The following is an 18,130-nucleotide window of genomic DNA, read 5'->3' as shown; positions in this document are numbered from 1 at the left end:
AGCTTTGTCTGATCCAAACTGGGTTAAGGCAATAAATGAAGAAATGGAAGCTCTTCATCATAATCATACTTGGGAAATAACAAAGTTACCAAAAAACAGAGAACCAATTGGATGTAAATGGGTGTTCAAAATCAAGTATAAATCAAATGGAGAAGTAGAAAGATATAAGGCCAGGTCAGTTGCTAAAGGATATAATCAGAGAGAGGGAATAGATTTTGAAGAAACTTTCTCGCCTGTTGCTAAAATTATTTCTGTTCAAATAGTTATTTCATTGGCTGCGCAAAATTCTTGGCATTTATATCAATTAGATATAAATAATGCATTTCTTTATGGTGACCTCACAGAAGATGTATATATGTCTCTTCTACCTGGCTATTATTCTAATAATGATATTAGGGTCTGTAAACTTACTAACTCATTATATAGTCTAAAGCAGGCTCTTAGAAAATGGAATGAAAAACTATGTTCATCTTTGTTTATGTATGGTTTTAAACAAAGTATTAGTGATTACTCTCTTTTTTTTAGGAAATTTGAGAATTCAATAAATGGGTTACTAGTATATGTTGATGATATTATATTGACTGGAAGTAGTGAAACAGAAATTAACAAAGTCAAAGACTTTATGAAAAGTCAATTTTTAATTAAAGATCTTGTTCTTAAATATTTTCTTGGAAAAGTAAGAAACAATCTACTGTTTCTAAATCCTCTACTAAGTCTGAGTATAGAGCTCTTGGCTCCATTACTTGTGAAATAATTTGGATTATAAAAATTTTGTTTAAATTGGAAGCTAAGTCTTTTTAACTTCCAATCCATTTCATGCCAACTAAACAAGTGACAAACTTTAATTTCTTCGCATCCTAATTGCTTTCTTGAAAGTGATAACATTTTGAACCTTCTATACACAAACCAATAACACTCACATGATCATCTTACACTGAAATACATACTCTTTCATAGTATTTCAAACTCTTTCAAAAATGAATGAGAAGGATACATAATCCACATTTGTTACCTTGCAAGCAGAACCTAGAGAACAAACCAAATCATCAAATCTAATCATCTAACTCCTTTAAACTACCAATCCATAATACAGATGTTAATAAAAGCAATGGCCATAAAAGAATTATACATTGCAATTCATTCCATTACTCAACTATCAAAATACATAACAAGTTATATCATACTCATTAATGTTCAAAATTTATATTATTTCAAATGTTCTTATTATCCCAAATGTGGGACCTCTTACATTTCAAACTTAAAAACATCAAATCACATTGATCCACCCACAAACACATGGACACAACTCCAGTTCTTGATCAGAAAGATGATGTATTCTAATAATTTGTATAAATTTGAACTTTATTTCAGTGCAATGGTTTAAAAGTTTAACTTTTCCCACCAATAGGCACTGTTAATACTGATATTCTGCTAAATCCAAGCAAGCTTCTGCTATTGACTTATCTTGATCAAGTATGTGAGTATCACTTGAAGGATTCTTCTGTAAATCATGTATGATTTTTCTTTTAAAAAAACTTACACTAATATAAGTAGAAATTTTTTTTTTAAATAAATTTAGTTACCTTTGTATCGAATCCTCTGATGAAACCAACTAGTGTCACTTTCATTGGCTCATCATAGATTTGCTCTTTGCTTCCATTCATAAAACAAGCTTCCTGAAATCAAAGCTACATGTTTATCTTTATTTATAATCGCATTTTATTTTATATATGCAATTGTTTGAAATCTCACAATGGTTTTTCCAAAAGAAGCAGAAGTATAGTCCCATTTTATGCTAACTATAATCTTGAATCTCTGTTGTGAGTCAACTTCAACCCACCCAAAATACACACCCCATGCTTGATTAGGAAGATCAGAAGCTCCATTAACTGAATAAAACAACAAAAGAAATGAACAAACATTGCTCAAATTGTCTACACCAATATTCCAAATTTCTTTAAGGAAGTTTTAAGAGAGATTCAATAAAAACAAAAAGAAATGAAAGTATATTTTAAAGAGTAAATTACACGAATGGTCCTTATGGTTTGGGGTAATTTGCGCGTTTGGTCCCTAGCTTTTTTAACTCGGAAGGTCCCTACTATTTGTTTTTGTTACACGCTTGGTCCCTATTGTTTTCTTTTGTTACGTGGTTGGTCCCTGTCTTATTTAAAAAGACTTATTTAAATAGGAAAAAATGATGAGGTAGGTAAGATAGGTGAGGGGTGGGGTTGGAGGTGTGTTTATTAAAATAAATTAAAAAAATAAGGGAAAAATAGTCTTTTTAGGTAAGACAGGGACCAAACGCGTAACAAAAACAAACAGTAGGGACCTTCCAAGTTAAAAAGAATAAGTTAGAGACCAAACGTGCAAATTACCCTAAACCATAGGGACCATTCGTGTAATTTACTCTATTTTAAACAATGTAAACCTGAAAGTTCTTGAAGAAATCCATTTTTGTATGAAGCCTTGAAACAAATTGGTTCAATTGGTAATGCATTCATCACCCCTGAAAAAGATAAACTATTATTGCAAACTATATATATATATATATATATATATATATATATATATATATATAATATGGTGTAAGGCATTTGCATGGAATCTTGATAAAAAAAATTTATATATATACAGTCATCAAAAGGAGGGAGTGCCCAAAGCTCTGGTTGAAAATCAAGAAATGAATGAATTATATGATCAGCAATTGAATATTGATCTGATTCATCTTGAATAGAAGGAACAGCCACCACTTGCATTTTTGCAGCCTTTCCAGCTTTAACACCTACACTGTTGGTATAATTACATTATTAACCCTGTTGATAGTCTTTGACAAACTATCAAATACCTAAAGTACCCCCTTAATATAACATACTTTAGAAAAGTGAAAAAATACCAAAATTCACTTACAGAGAATCTTCTATCACAAGACAGCAAGATGCATCCACACCCATCTTATTTGCAGCTTCCAGGAATCTAATGTTTCAAGTGATTTTCATCATTTTAAGAAAAGTGAGTCACAAGAACTTTCTCTTATACTTGAATAAAGTTTTTTTTTTTTTTTTTTTTTTTTTTTTTTTTTTGTATAGGGTCCAAGTTTTGGATCTCAGCTATGAGATAAATGGCCAAAAACAACTTTTAAAGAATCATCATATAAATGCTTACAAAGCTTACAGATCTGGAGAAGGTTTTCCTGATTTGACTTGATCACTTCCAAGAATTACTGAAAAGTATTCTTTCCAACCTGTTGTAAGAAAAAATTTATAAGAAATAATATTATAAAAAAACTCTGTCCAATAGACATCAACATGCTTAAGAAGTTCTTAATAAGAATTAAGAACAAAGTTTGTGTTTTTCTTAAATTACCATGCTCCTACATATGTGGAACTCGCAAGGTATGATTTTAAGAAACAATTAAAAGGATTCACTATTCCTCAGCATATGCAAAAAGTGCAAAAAGAAAAGGCTGCAAATTTGCTTTTCCATTGGACATCATTCATATCATGATATATTACATTATGAATACTTACTTCCACATAAATACTATAGTGGAAGATGATTACATGAAAGTTTCTATATCGAAATTGGTGTAAAGAAAAGTAGATAAAAAAAACACATCAGAAGATAATTAAACAAGAAAACAATACAACTTTACTAAAGAAACAAGGACTATTTTTCTAGTGTGGATGTGTATGCAGGTCTATGTAAACATGAATGTGAGTAAATCTTCTAAGAGGATGTGGTTTGATAAGACTTAATAACAAAAAGAGTAGAAAAGAAGGAAAACCCATGACCTTTCTGGGAAGAGACTTTGACTTCAACATTCTTCCTTATGGAGTTGGAAGCAAGTGCAAAAGGAACTCCATGTTTATGGAGATGCTTAATGAGGCGATTGACACCAGGAAGTGGTTTGGCTTGAGGCCACCTACAAGAACACAACTTGCATAAGACACGTCATCATCCCTTATGGTACTAAATCTGTTTTTAGCAACTTAGAATTGATGGAAACATAATTAAACTAAATTGGTTTAAAAATATAAATATGTAATCACATAAACAATTTTAATGGCTAAACATGTCAATCAAACATGTGGCCAAAAACCATGATGATTGTAAAGGTCTCCACCAATCAAAATTTTGAACCACAGATGTTTAAAGTTAATGCCTCCAAACAAGAAAAAGAATGATGCATAATCTAAGACCAGGATCATATCAAGTTTGCTTTATGGAGTGTTAAGTTTTACAAGGAATACCCAGAAAGAGAACTCACTTTTCATGATACATGGGCATGATGTTTTGGGTGTATTGTTGAGGTGTAATTGGAAGATCATAGTCTTTAACAACTGCAATTGCTGACTCATGGTGTACCATTCCCATCCTCTTGTTTTCCTTCTCCATGTCCACCACTTTCCCATATCTAGCAAGAAATTCCTTTAACAGATCCTTTGTAACTTGCTCTAGAAACCAGAAAAGAGCAAATTTTACAACAAACTATGAGCTACACAGATCAACATTTGAAAGAATGAACCGAAACATAAATACCAGAGATGTTTAGTTGTACTTTACGCTTAAGTTGTGGTAATTCATGCTTGGATACTCATATTATGTGCTTAAAAGTTAAAAAGTTGTAATTAGGGCTTCTTCGAATGTGTTATTTCAACTTGAATTACAAATAATGGATAAGCAAGCAAGAAATTTCACATTCACGATAATAATCCGTTGTTTGTTATACTAGAACGAAGATGAAGCAAGTATAGGAACTACGATACCTGTATTCAAAAGGGTGCCATCCAAATCGAAAATCACGGCAGAGATGCGATTGCCATTCATAGCGATGGTGTGGTGAGAACTGAGAAATCGTAAATGGGATTGAAGGGAGACGAAGAAATTAAGGCAATATAAGGGGATTTGAGATGATGTGACAAATTATTCGCATAGGGCAAAGGGTACAAAAAGGGAGCCACAACTGAGAAAGCATATGCTTCCCGCCTTCTCCATTTGGAGAAAGATAATTACATATACACCCTTTGGTTTTTGAATAATTTCACTATGAACCCAAAATTTCTATTTTTGTTAAATATGACAGCTACTTTTGTTATGTTGTGCAGTTTTACACGCACCGAACACTTAAGTGACGTTTGCTTCATGTAACTTTAAATGGAACAATCGAAAACGAGTTATTCAGGATTGAATATGATGGAATTAGGTAGGTTGACAAAGGATATAGATTGTCCTCTTTTTAATTACAAATACCACTATATAAGTTGAAAAAAAATATGCTTCCAAGAAAAATATTATATATAATGAGAAATGAGTTCAAAGTGCTTAAACAGATATATTATGTGACAATTGTAGTCGCATTCAATATTTTGTCTCCAAGAAATTGTAATCAATAGTTATTTAATTAAAATATACCAATAATTGTATTTTTAATTGTCATATTTAATTCATACCCCACGATTGCACTCTATGTCCACTATAATATCCTTATTTCCACAATCCTTATATGCATTTTATGTATGCTCTTAATCGACCAACATTTTAATATATACAAGAACTTACCCCTTCCCCCTTTGAAATTTTCTTTCAAATTCTACATAACCTTATTGTCGTATTTATGGTCACCCCTAACATTATGTAACGTCCGATTCCATGTACGTATTTTTAATATAGGTTTTTGTAGTTTTACACTGGGACTCGACGAGTTGGAGGCCCAACTCATCGAGTAGATTAGAATTTTTTTGGACTTGGGTGGAAGAGTCTACTCAACGAGTCAAAAGCCCCGACTCGACGAGTAGACATGTTTGGATCAAATCCTAAATTTTAGGTTTCACACCCCATTTCAACAACTTATATGACCTCAACTCCAGCCTCCATCACCCTCAGACCCTATTCTCGAAACCCTAATCAGTTGGGAGTGTTCTTGAGCTACTTTGTGCCATTTTGTGTGTTTTTGAAGCTTGAAAAGAGGGAGGAAGCTTGGGAGATCAAGAGGAAACAAGTAGATCCAGTGATTTTGTCATATTCCCAGCTCATTCGAGGATATAAAGTTTGTACCTTGCTCATTCATTCATTAGATCTCTCCATGTTTGAGTTTAGGGCCATCTTTTAGCAATTTTGTGAACCTTTTTGGAGTATGGAGTGTGATCTGAAGTTGTAACTTTGGATCCAGATCCCATTTCAGCCCCTATAGCAATAAAGTTTACGAAATTATCATGCTTTAGCACTTCCCTTTGGCCTAGACTTCATTTTAGACTTGGAAATGGTCTTTTTGGCTCATAACACCTTGCGTGCACGTAAAGTTTATAACTTTACATCTAATATCGACCCTAGGAGGTCAGATCTACATTTTAAATGCACTAAGCCCGACTGAAGTCGACTGCATGGACTTGGACTTTGGGGGACTCAGCGAGTCGTTCATAGGACTCGGCGAGTCAGGGTTCCCCAACCTTTTCTATTTCGGAGCAATCTGGTTGAGTCTAGAAGAGGACTCGACAAGATGGGCGTGAATATGGACTTGAAGATCAAAGAATTCGACGAGTTCAAGGATGAACTTGGCGAGTTCAAGGCAATGTCCCAACTTGTATGAAGAAGGACTCGACGAGTTCATGGACGAGCTCAAGAGCAAAGGGTCCTAATTATGTATGAAGGAGAACTCGATGAGTAGGATCGAAGTTTCAGTATTTTGGTGGATTAGAGAACTCGACGAGTTGGGGAACCAACTCAGCGAGTTGAATCAACCAGATGTTGACTTTGACCAAAAGTTAACTTTGACCAAGGTGTTGACCTTGACTTTGACTTTGACCTGAGTAGACCCTTGAAAGGGTTATGAGTATAAAAAAGTAATTAAGGAAGATGGTTATCCCCCAATTGGAAGATCATAGTCTTTAACAAACTGCAATTGTTAACTCATGGTGTACCATTCCCATCCTCTTGTTTTCCTTCTCCATGTCCACCACTTTCCCATATCTAGCAAGAAATTCCTTCAAAATATCCTTTGTAACTTGCTCTAGAAACCAGAAAAGACCAAATTTTAACAACAAACTATGAGCTACACATATCAACATTTGAAAGCATGAGTGGCACTCGCCAAAGCAATTCGCTTAGCTCGCCATTGATGTAGAACACTACCCCTAGCTCTTGCTAAGGGGCTCGCCAAATGATATTCACAAAGCTGAAAGCGAGAAGTAAGAGAAAGAAACAGATGACTTTGAGTGGGTGGAATACTTTCTTTGGGATTGCAACATGTATCAGAGTCCATTGAAAGTAATTTATGGCTAAACTCAAATATCTCAATTCTCAACAATGGATAATATTAATATCTCCACAACCTCAATAATTCACTTGTTATTTATTTTTTTAAAAAGCGTTTTTAATTATATATATATATATATATATATATATATATATATATATATATCCAACTACCAATTCAACTAATATAAATTAAACAACACCCTCACCAATTTACACACACAAAATATCATATCTTTTTCACAAACTCTCTCAATTCAAGAAAAAATGTCTTTATCTCAAACAAAAAAAAAACAAGAACCAACAAAAAGAAATCTCCAAACCCTCCATCACTACACCTTACACCTCCAAACACTCAATCAACAAAACTTCCATCCCCAAACCTTCAATCACCACCATGTTATCGACCATCATTTGATCAACTGATTCACTCTCCCGCTAACTTCTACTTTCCTACAATGGCTCCGCAAATGTTTCCATTTAATCCTTTCTCTTCTCGACTAATGGGATTTTACCACAACCAATCTCAACCAACACTTCGTCCGGATATGGATCTTGATTCGTTTGAAACGGTTCAAGAAACTCAATTCTTTTCTCAACCCCAACCGCAAACTAACTTTCAATCTCAACCACGTCGCCTACTTGGCGATTCATCTGATGAAGGCCCCGTTGAAGATTCAGTTCAAGAATCCTTTCAAGAGCCCAAAGTGGAACCACACGTACAAAAAAAGGAAAAGGGAGGGCTCCAAGTAGAGGGTGGACAGATGATAAAGAAAGGGCACTAGCTCAATCATGGCTAGATGTGTTGAAGGAGCCGATCCACAAGAAAGACCAAGACTCAACAACCTTCAATCAAAAAGTTTGGAATAATTTTTGCAACCTCATGAATAAAAACTACCACAACCCCGATTCAATTTACTCGAAGTGGAGGAACGCCAACCGAGCCGCAATGAAGTTCAACGACATATACATGAACGCGATGAAAAATCCCCAAAGTGGTGCAAATGAGGTGGATGTCATGGCTAAGGTTCGAAAGATTGACAAGGAGAAAGTCGGAAAACCTTTTGTTAATGAATCATTTTGGGGAGTTGTGAAAGAGCAATAAAAAATGGCTAGATCTAAAAAGTCCAGACGATTACGGGGGGATGTCCAAACGAACCAAAACTTTGGAGTCCAGCCATAGTCAATCTTCTGATGCGCATATCGGAGGGATTAACCTCAACAACTACTGACGAGACAAAGTAAAAAGAACTTTGAAAGGAGCACAAAGTTCGTCGACTGAAACGGAGGAGATAAGAACTCAATCAAATGGTTAGACGATAAGTTTGAGGGTTTTTTGGAAGTGTAAGAGTTAAAAGAAATGAATCGTGCTAGAAAGGAAAAGAACCATGCGTTACAACTTTACTTAACACCCATGGGAGCTCAATTGTCCGAGGAGGAACATCGGTTATTAACAACGCCAAGCGGGATCTCGCTAAAGATTACAATTAGGAATATTTATAGTTTTTTTAAGTCGTGTGTTTTGTTTAGACCTAACAATCTGTGTATGTGTGTCGTGTATTCGTGTGAGACACGAATTTACACGACATGAATTTGTTAAACACGAACACGACACGAATTATAAAACGTGTTTGGGATATCAAACACAAACACGACAAGTAAAAAATTCATGTGACACGTGACACGACACGAATAGACACGTTTTGCAGCCGTGTTATACGAAAACATGAAAAAGCACGAATAAAACGTTTTTAATGGATTTTTAAGCAAGGGCTATAAACTAATTATTGACTTTTACGAAATTGATCCCTAATATATTATAAATATAAAATTTTAACCCTAAAGTATATATGTGTATATCTGTGTTTATACGTGTCACGTGTCAAAACGAATTTGTATCGTGTCTTATACGTGTCTATGTCTAAACAGGGAATTCGTGTTCGACACATATAAAACACGAAACACAAATTTAAAATACGTGTCAGACACGAATAAACACAAATTTCTAAAACACATACACGAAAAAGTCGTATCGTGTTCGTGTCGTGTATCAAATTGTCAGGTCTAGTTTCATTTATTATTAATTCGTAGTTTTTTTAAGTCGTGTGTTTCGTCTACTATTAAGTCGTAGTTGTTTTAAGTTGTAGTTTTTTTAATCTTTTTTATTTACATTTTAAGTGTTTGTAACCTCCTTTATTTAATATATATATATATATATATATATATATATATATATATATATATATATATATATATATATATAGAGAGAGAGAGAGAGAGAGAGAGAGAGAGAAAGAGAGAAAGAGCTAGGTTCAAATGTTTCTAGCAACTATTATGTTCCTAAATACAGCAATGAGAATTCAACAAATAATAAATAATTAAATAAATCATTTAAAGGTATTTTGGACCTTTTGTACTTTTAATAAAGAATCATTTAATTGATTTTCTTCAATTAAGGAAATAAATTAATATATTTGACCTACTATCTCTCTTATATCCTCTCTTATATTATTCTTTTCACCTATAGGTGGATCAACAAAAGGACTCACATCGTCTGCCTTCTTATTCTCTCTGTCGGTTATTGTTGTTATCCATCTAGGGAGGTTGAACATGGAGGATATTCAGCCAAAGAATGCTAGGGTTTATCAATCATCGATTTTCAGTTGGCGGCTGCAATTAAGGTTTATCAATTATCGATTTTCACCATCATCATCACCGATCTCCATTTTTAGCCTATTGTCACCATTGCCAACCGCCTTATCATCGGATTCAAACTTAATTGTTGTTGGTGATCTTTTTTATTAGCAATTCAATGTATAAGAACACCTAATTGGGGATAAATACAATCATACACGCATAACAGGTAATTAATGAATCTCGTTCATTTTTTTTTTTTTTTTGCTCTTTACATCTCTATTATTCATCTTCCTACACCAACATCATCTTCATCACCATTTTTTTGCCACCATTCTATTTGATCAGGTAAACATATTCTTAAAACATCATACACTCATCCTCTCTACTTCTAATTAGAGGTAATCATATTCTTATATCATTTTTAGCTAAATTTTGATATGTAATTAGGTAATGGTGTTCAAGGCATCTTTATTTTTAAATATATTTGATGTTGGTGCATTTAGTTGTTCATTTCATTAGTAATATTCTACAAAGCGTGATGATTTGTGTGTGCCCTAAAGGTGTTTGACGAAATGTCTAGTAGAAAAGATGTGGGTGAATTTCATTTTTTGTTACAATATTTTTGGTTTAAAAAAGATTTAATGACATAGAAATCTTGATATAAATGGTTGGTTAATATTTTTTCTTAGGAAATACATTCATTATTTCTTTTTTATTACGTGATACATCTTTAGTGGTAATACATAAATGCAATATAAAATAGCAAATTCAAAAGGTTTTTAAATGACGCCATGAATATCTTATGTTTGAAGATCTTTTCATGCTTAGAATATTTTTGACGTATTTCTAACACTTTCCAGGTTGGTGATAATGTTTATATAACTAAAATAGAGAAGAGGATGATTAAAACATCGATATTTCATCCCAACTTATAAGAAATACTCGAATTGCTCTTGGACTTTTATACACAAATATACTCATCTAGGTAAATATATATATATATATATATATATATATATATATATATATATATATATATATATATTAAAAGAGGTTCCCAATTGAATTGGACCAAACTTTTTTTATTTACTTTTTTCTTTCTGATTAATTTGCTTTTAATTTTATTTTGCCACCGCTTCTCTGAAGCTGTTTCCCTGTTCTCCTTCCCATTTGCCTCCACGTATCTTCCACCGCCTCTGCCTCGTGTTTTAGAAGCCAATAGAAATCAGATTGGTGCCCACCGCCACCTCCTCACCACTTCTTATATCCATTTTCAGCTCCTGTCACTTTTCTGAACCGATTGAACGATAATCTCCTTTCGCTCTAATCAGAGGATGGAGGGAAGCAAAAGCTAGCGACATCTACCATCTCCATGTACGTATACTAACCACTGGTCGCTGCTCTCTCAGATCTTGAAGTGTAAAAAGGGGATTTGCGACGCCTTTAGTTCCAGTTGATGCAGATGAAGTCGATCATGGTCCTTCTACACCGCCTTCACTCTATCCTACTCCTTTTCCAACTTCGTCACCTGGAAGCGTTAGTCTCCAATGGAAGAGAAAACAATTCCAATTTCCACCGACAATAGATGCATTCCCCACCCATGTTTATCTTTTCCATTGTTACGTGTGGCTATGTGCTCCTTAGAAAGGAGGAGATGGCATGCACTATACAGATGTTAGGAAGAGACGAAAGAAAATCAATCATCCTGTTTGCCTTGCCAGATGCTTCTCTCTTCCCCTTCTTAAAATCGCGTGCCTTCCATTTATTTGGGCCAAGATATTCACAATAATATGTACAAATTAGTAGTAATTTGAACACTCATTATGACGTTTGAAAGTAAGTTTGATGGTACACGCTAACTGTTCGATAAAATGCTCGAACCAAGTTTTTCATTTTTTTTTCAAATCCATTATTCATATTTAGGAGGAATCTTAATTTTATGCTCACTTACATGAAGATGTTGAACAGTTTTTATGCTCGATGCTTAGTGATGATTATGAATTGGGCGTGGATTTGGTCAAGGACATACTTTGTGACCATTTTTTTTATTGATATAATTTATGCAACTTAGTCTTTGATTTATGAGTGTTTAATATATATACCCATTTCTCTAATGAAGAATCTATTTGTTATTTGGCAGGTAATAGTGGTAGTAGGATGCAAAAGCTATCTCCATACTGATAAGAAGAAGCAACACAACTGATCTCCTACAAGAATTTACGTATAGGGTATTTCTAATTTTACTGTTGGTACTTACTTTCATCCCAGGTAACGCAGAAATTTGAATGGTCTTACCATTACTCACGTTATTGCCTTTCTCCTAACCTTGATTAGATTAATTTATATTAGTAAATCCACGTAATGGTTTAAATTTCCGTAAACCATTAAAAGCAGAGTTTCTCTTCATCAAAATGGTCTTACCATTATAACTTTTAGGAAATTTATTTTTGGTTGTAGATAAGGTTAAGATCTCTCTTATCCTTCTGAATTACATCCGTTGATGAGTTTAAGAAGTAGGAAGATATGAAATAAAATTGCTACAATATATATAAACATTGGAAGTGGGTTGTTGAATAACACTTTTTTAAAAGCTTAAGAATTGTCAACATTTAATAACGTTATCTAAAAATTATGTAGAAAATATCATTGTGCTTTTATCTATATCATGTACATTTGGTGGTTTTGGTGCTGTTGCAACAGCTGCAGGAACTGTTGCAGATTCTGTTGTATGAAGTTATTATCAATGCAAGTCTGATGGAGATGATGTGGTTGTTGAGTCTCAAACCTCACCTCTTATGAAATATGGAAATGTGCTCTGTTATATGGATCTTTTTTATTAGGTAAAGCTCAATTTTATATAAATTTGTTATCTTTCATGCATAATTTTATATAAAAAAAAAATTGAATCTTCTCTTATAGCTTCTACAAATGTTTTAGAAAACAAATTCAAATGGAACTCAGAGATAAATAACTTACAACAATAATCAGATCCTAACTTTTGCAAAAACAACCGACATACTCCCATTTATCTGTCTATTATATCATCCTACCTTCAAATCTTATCATTACAGCATTAGCATTATGCTTTTTCCTTACTTTTTATACTTTTGAAAAATCCACCATTTATAGCGCTCTACTTAAAAAAAGTTCTTATTATGACAAAGGATGCTATGATAAACAAATTAATGAAATTACATTGCTATTTCTTGTAGGACATTAGCTTTAAAAACATGATGAGACTAAGAATCAGTGTCTTGATGGATATTCCTGATGGTAGCTACAAATTGTCCCAAAGATCGATGAAGAAACATAGCCGAGTTTCTTTTTGTCCTCATCGCTTATGTTTTTGGTATTTTACATGCTTAAATTTGTTTATCTTCAATTTATTATTATAGAAAAAAATTGATTTTCTTTTGTTTGATTTTTGAAGTTTTTCAGGTATCTTTTGTTGAGAAGGTTGATCTGGTACCTTCATCTGTTAAATTTCATATGGGTAAATTGATGTATGCTTTACAGCAACAACCTTATGATAATTACACTTTAGGTTTAATGATTCTTTAGGAATGTTTGTTAAAAATTTTATAATATATTTTGGTTACACAATAGTAATGGGTAATTGTATGATGCTATAAATGGTAATTGCATATATATATTCTATCAGAATTAAATGTTATCTACACTTTATATTTAATGATTCTTTTAGAATCTTTGTTTACCTGTTATTATTATTATTTTTTGTAATAGATTTATTATTTTTTGTAATAGATGTTTCTCTTGAATTGTCTGTTATTGTTATTGTTATTGTTATTGTTATTGTTATTGTTATTGTTATTGTTATTGTTATTGTTATTGTTATTGTTATTGTTATTGTTATTGTTATTGTTATTGTTATTGTTATTGTTATTGTTATTGTTATTGTTATTGTTATTGTTTCTCTTGGATTGCCTATTATTTTTTTCTATATTATCCTGTCATATTCTATATATTCTACCAGAATATATAAAGTGATAGGTAATTGCAAGTAACATGTTTTTAACCATTATTAGTTTTTGTTGTATTTTGTTGTAGGAATGGCTGAAAGACTTAAGAATGAATAAAGTTTGATCACACTCACAATTTTAGATCGTTGTTATTTTTTAAGAATTTTATTCATTTTTGTTGATATTCTTTTACAATATTTATAATTATATTAAAATATATAAGGCTTTTAATTTATAAGAATATGTATGGATTTGTATTTAAGTTCAGATGTATAACAATATATTAGAATGTTGTTATTTTTCAACCTCGTATTCAAGAATATTGTTATTATTTAATAATATTCTGATAGAATAAAATTCTGAAAGAATATCATTCTAACAAAAAAAAATATTCTTATAGAATAAAATTGGTTATGTATACAAATTATGTTAAAATTAAAATTAAATTAATTAAAAAAAATTCATATTTTTAAAATTAGGAGAATTAATTATCCCTAAAATCCAAAAAATTTCTTTTATAAATATAGTTAATTGTCGAAAATACCCTTTTGGTAAATTTTGTGTGATTATATGGTACATGTTATCACATTGTAATATCATACACCCTCAAATCATGTCCATTGATTAATTCATCCGTTGGTCCAGATCTGGACATTCTGATACACAATAGTTAGTAAAAATCAAAATAACCTAAGCTTATATATATATATATATATATATATATATATATATATATATATATATATATATATATATATATATATATATATATATATATATATATATATATATATATATATATATATCGTATATATTAAGTCGTGTACATAACAAGGATATGTGGAGCAATTTAACTTTATATATTTATATTTTCATATATATATATATATATATATATATATATATATATATATATATATATATATATATATATATATATATATATATATATATCGTATATATTAAGTCGTGTACATAACAAGGATATGTGGAGCAATTTAACTTTATATATTTATATTTTCATATATATATATATATATATATATATATATATATATATATATATATATATATATATATATATATATATATATATATATGAAAATATAAATATATAAAGTTAAATGTAATATATAATAATATTATATGGAATAACGTGATTTAGCTTTGGTGAATCTACTTTGGTTTCTTATGTATTGAATATATGTAGAGAATATATGCAACTTTGGCTTCATATGCATGGAATTTATGTAGAGAATATATGTAAAGAATATATGTAGAGAATATATACAGAGAATCATAAGGAATCAAATGACTTCACATTAACTCCAAGCCGTAGCAAAGCAAAACTATTCTAAACTCTTCAAACATTGAATCAAGTTGTATCAAAGAAAAACTATTACTTCAATGTCATCTTCGTCATCTTCATCGAACGATGTTCTGGATATTGTAGTGCACTCGGTCGTCTCCATACGTAATATGCTACAACAACGTCTTAACAACATTGAATCAAGCAACACTCAATGTAAACGAAGAAGATATATTTAAAGACAGCGTGAAGCGGCCACCAACGTCTCTTGCAAGATTATTTTAACGAGAATGCTCTCTTTGAAGGATATTATTTCCACAGATGGTTCCGGATGCATAAAGATTTGTTTATGCGTATTGTAGAAGGTGTGACTTCAGTATCAGAGTATATGCAGCAACGCACAGATGCAAGAGGTACATTAGGCTTTGATCCAATTCAAAAATGTGCTGCAGTATTTTGTATGTTAGCATATGCCACCCTCCTGATGCACTGGACGGGAGTTTTAGAATGTCTATACGTACTGCACGAGAAAGTCTTCATAAATTTTGCATAGCTGTCATGTCTTTGTATGGTCCACGATATTTGCGTCGGCCTATTGCTTGTGACATACAACAATTGTATGCTCATCATGGAAATGTGCATGGTTTTCCTGGGATGTTAGGAAGTTTAGATTGCATGCACTGGAGATGGAATGTGTGTCCTAACGCATATCAAGGACAATACACAAAAGGCAATTATCATTATCCCACGGTCGTACTTGAAGCTGTAACCTCACAGGATTTGTGGATCTAGCATGCCTTTTTCGGTAGTGTTGGTTCGCTTAATGACATTAATATTCTCAATAATTCACCAATATTCAACAAGGTGTATGATGGTACTGCCCCAGATTCGTCATTTGTACTCCGAGGAACATAATACAAATTTGGGTACTATCTTGTGGATGAGATCCATCCTGGTCTTTCTGTTTTCGTTAAAAGTTTGTTATGTCCGGATGACCCTCTGTAAAATACACGTTCAGTTATCGTGTATTGTAAATTATAAAAGTGAATAATATTATGAAATATTATTTAAATTTGAATGTTAATTTCTAACAGATGGTTTTTACTAAGAAATAAAGTAAAACTATGCTTAGAATCATTCAGAAAGTATTGGAAGTCTTAAAACTATGCTTAGAATCATTCAAAAATATAAAATTTGAAATAAGTAAAATTTTATTATTTAAAGTTCTAAAGAATCTCGTTAGAAAAGTTTAGGCGAAAACTTCATCGAAATCCGAGTTATAACGAAGAAGTTATGACCAATCGAAGATCCGCGACAAAACTGGTACGGCGCTGAATGATGTAAAAAGTGAGTTTTTGATAAACTACTTTTTAGCCTTAGTTATCTAAATGAAAGTCGTAATATTCGTTAAACCGATAAGTTCAATAAAAAGAATGCCAAAATCTGACTTCGTATGAGGAAGTTATGATTTTTCTAAGTTTCAGCTTAGCAGTAGACAACTAAAAACTCGAATTTTAGATCGAGTGATTTTTAGCCAACACAACCTAAACAAGAATTTAAGGTCTCTTCATTAGTAGTACAATGGTAAAAAGTCTGACGAAAACGGATGTCGGATGAAGAAGTTATGAATTTTTAACGTAATTTCTTGTCCCGGTTTGTTAAAAATAATAATATTAAAATTAAATTCGAAATTAGCCGACGAATTCTAAACGGAAGTTGTAGAGCATAATTTTAGCTACGCGTGCATATAAAGAACGTCAAAAACGGAGCTCGTATGCGAAAGTTATGAATTTTAGAAGATTTTGGCACATTTTTCGAGAATTTCGCAAGGATAAGGCTCTTATCCGGATAGGCCACGTCACCTCGCATGAACAATAGCCACCTGTCGCCTTCCGATTGGACCGAGCTTCGGTCTGGTAAGCTTTCGATGTGCCTTTCGGCGTCTTAGGCGACGTCTAAGACGCCTCGCATCTGGCTGCCACCGAGTTGCTTAGCTGCTGTCTCCTGATTGGCTGACCTTCGCAGCCCTTCCCCTATAAATAGAAGGTTGCGAGCCTTCCACGGTATTTTCAAGAAATTTTCATTTTTGGCCCCCTTTTCCATATTTTTAGTATCTCCACTTTCCCGAAGTCCTGGTAACATATCTAACACCCGAAACACGCCCCGAAGTGCCCGTGAAGCCCGAGAAATTTATCTTTTCGGTTTGAAGCCCTACCTTCGTAGAGCCCGGTTTTCAAGAAAGCTCCCTGTTTTTATAGAAGAAAGTTATATATAGTAACAAAGTGCTACCCAAATTACTATTTTAACCCCCGATTATTTCAAAGTGAGTTTAATATATAGGAACAATCGTATGTTATGTGTTATATGTGCTATATGCTTTTTAGTGTTATTATTCCGAATTATTTTCCCGTGTTATTTTTATTTGTTATTTTTAATAGCAAAGAAATAACTTTGACCATGTGATCAGTGAAATGACTTAGATTCACATTGGTACTGGTATGTAGCCTTTGGCTATGTAGAACATGTCTCCGTAAGAGAATGATTTCTATTCTATGGTATTGGCAAATGGTTAGACTGGGCTATAAGCCTGAAATCTACCAAATTGTTAATCAAAAATTGTATGTCTTCCGTGCCATTTGGGTCGAAGCTTTATTGATGTATATCAAGTTTGGAAATTGTTATGTCTCATTGATTGTATATCTTTGAATCAATTCATTGATTTACATGGAAAGTTTGTCACATGATTCGCATATACCTTTGTTGTTCCTTGTTCCTCTTTGCTTCTGCCATATTGAAGTATATATATGGCATAACTTTATATTGTATCTATTATTGAACTCACTAAGCGTCATTGCTTACCCTCGCGATGTTTTAATATATTGCAGGCAATAAGCATCCTGTATAGCTTTATACTGTTCGAAGAATTAAAATAGTTTATACTATTACTTTTATA

General features: G+C 32.3%; 1 protein-coding gene and 1 long non-coding RNA gene across 4 annotated transcripts; one reads left to right on the top strand and one right to left on the bottom strand.

Moving 5' to 3' along the window:
• Window positions 1-1,181: 1,181 nt before the first annotated feature.
• On the bottom strand, window positions 1,182-4,943 carry LOC145012959 (bifunctional riboflavin kinase/FMN phosphatase-like). The gene is made up of 10 exons (XM_078971745.1): window positions 4,767-4,943; window positions 4,268-4,454; window positions 3,792-3,922; window positions 3,172-3,241; window positions 2,908-2,973; window positions 2,633-2,787; window positions 2,429-2,506; window positions 1,753-1,889; window positions 1,584-1,676; window positions 1,182-1,501 (listed from the first exon to the last, which is right to left on the bottom strand). Exons 1-10 carry the CDS (start codon window positions 4,825-4,827, stop codon window positions 1,415-1,417), a joined length of 1,065 nt encoding a protein of 354 aa, XP_078827871.1. The 5' UTR covers window positions 4,828-4,943; the 3' UTR covers window positions 1,182-1,414.
• Window positions 4,944-10,996: 6,053 nt separating this feature from the next.
• LOC145008260 (uncharacterized) lies at window positions 10,997-14,093 on the top strand. 3 transcript variants are annotated; one of them, XR_013663332.1, is made up of 4 exons: window positions 10,997-12,728; window positions 13,101-13,237; window positions 13,319-13,381; window positions 13,957-14,093. It is a non-coding gene; the product is annotated as an uncharacterized LOC145008260 (long non-coding RNA). The 3 variants fall into 3 exon arrangements; XR_013663331.1 differs by lacking the exon at window positions 13,957-14,093 and having other exon boundaries at window positions 10,997-11,724; window positions 12,029-12,728; window positions 13,319-13,561; XR_013663330.1 differs by lacking the exon at window positions 13,957-14,093 and having other exon boundaries at window positions 13,319-13,561.
• Window positions 14,094-18,130: the final 4,037 nt, after the last annotated feature.

This window comes from Lactuca saligna, chromosome 8, assembly GCF_052625555.1.
Source record: "Lactuca saligna cultivar CGN05327 chromosome 8, ASM5262555v1, whole genome shotgun sequence".
NCBI classification, from domain to species: Eukaryota; Viridiplantae; Streptophyta; class Magnoliopsida; order Asterales; family Asteraceae; genus Lactuca; species Lactuca saligna.
Note: the sequence above shows the minus strand (reverse complement) of the source record. Positions and strands in the feature narration are given on the sequence as shown.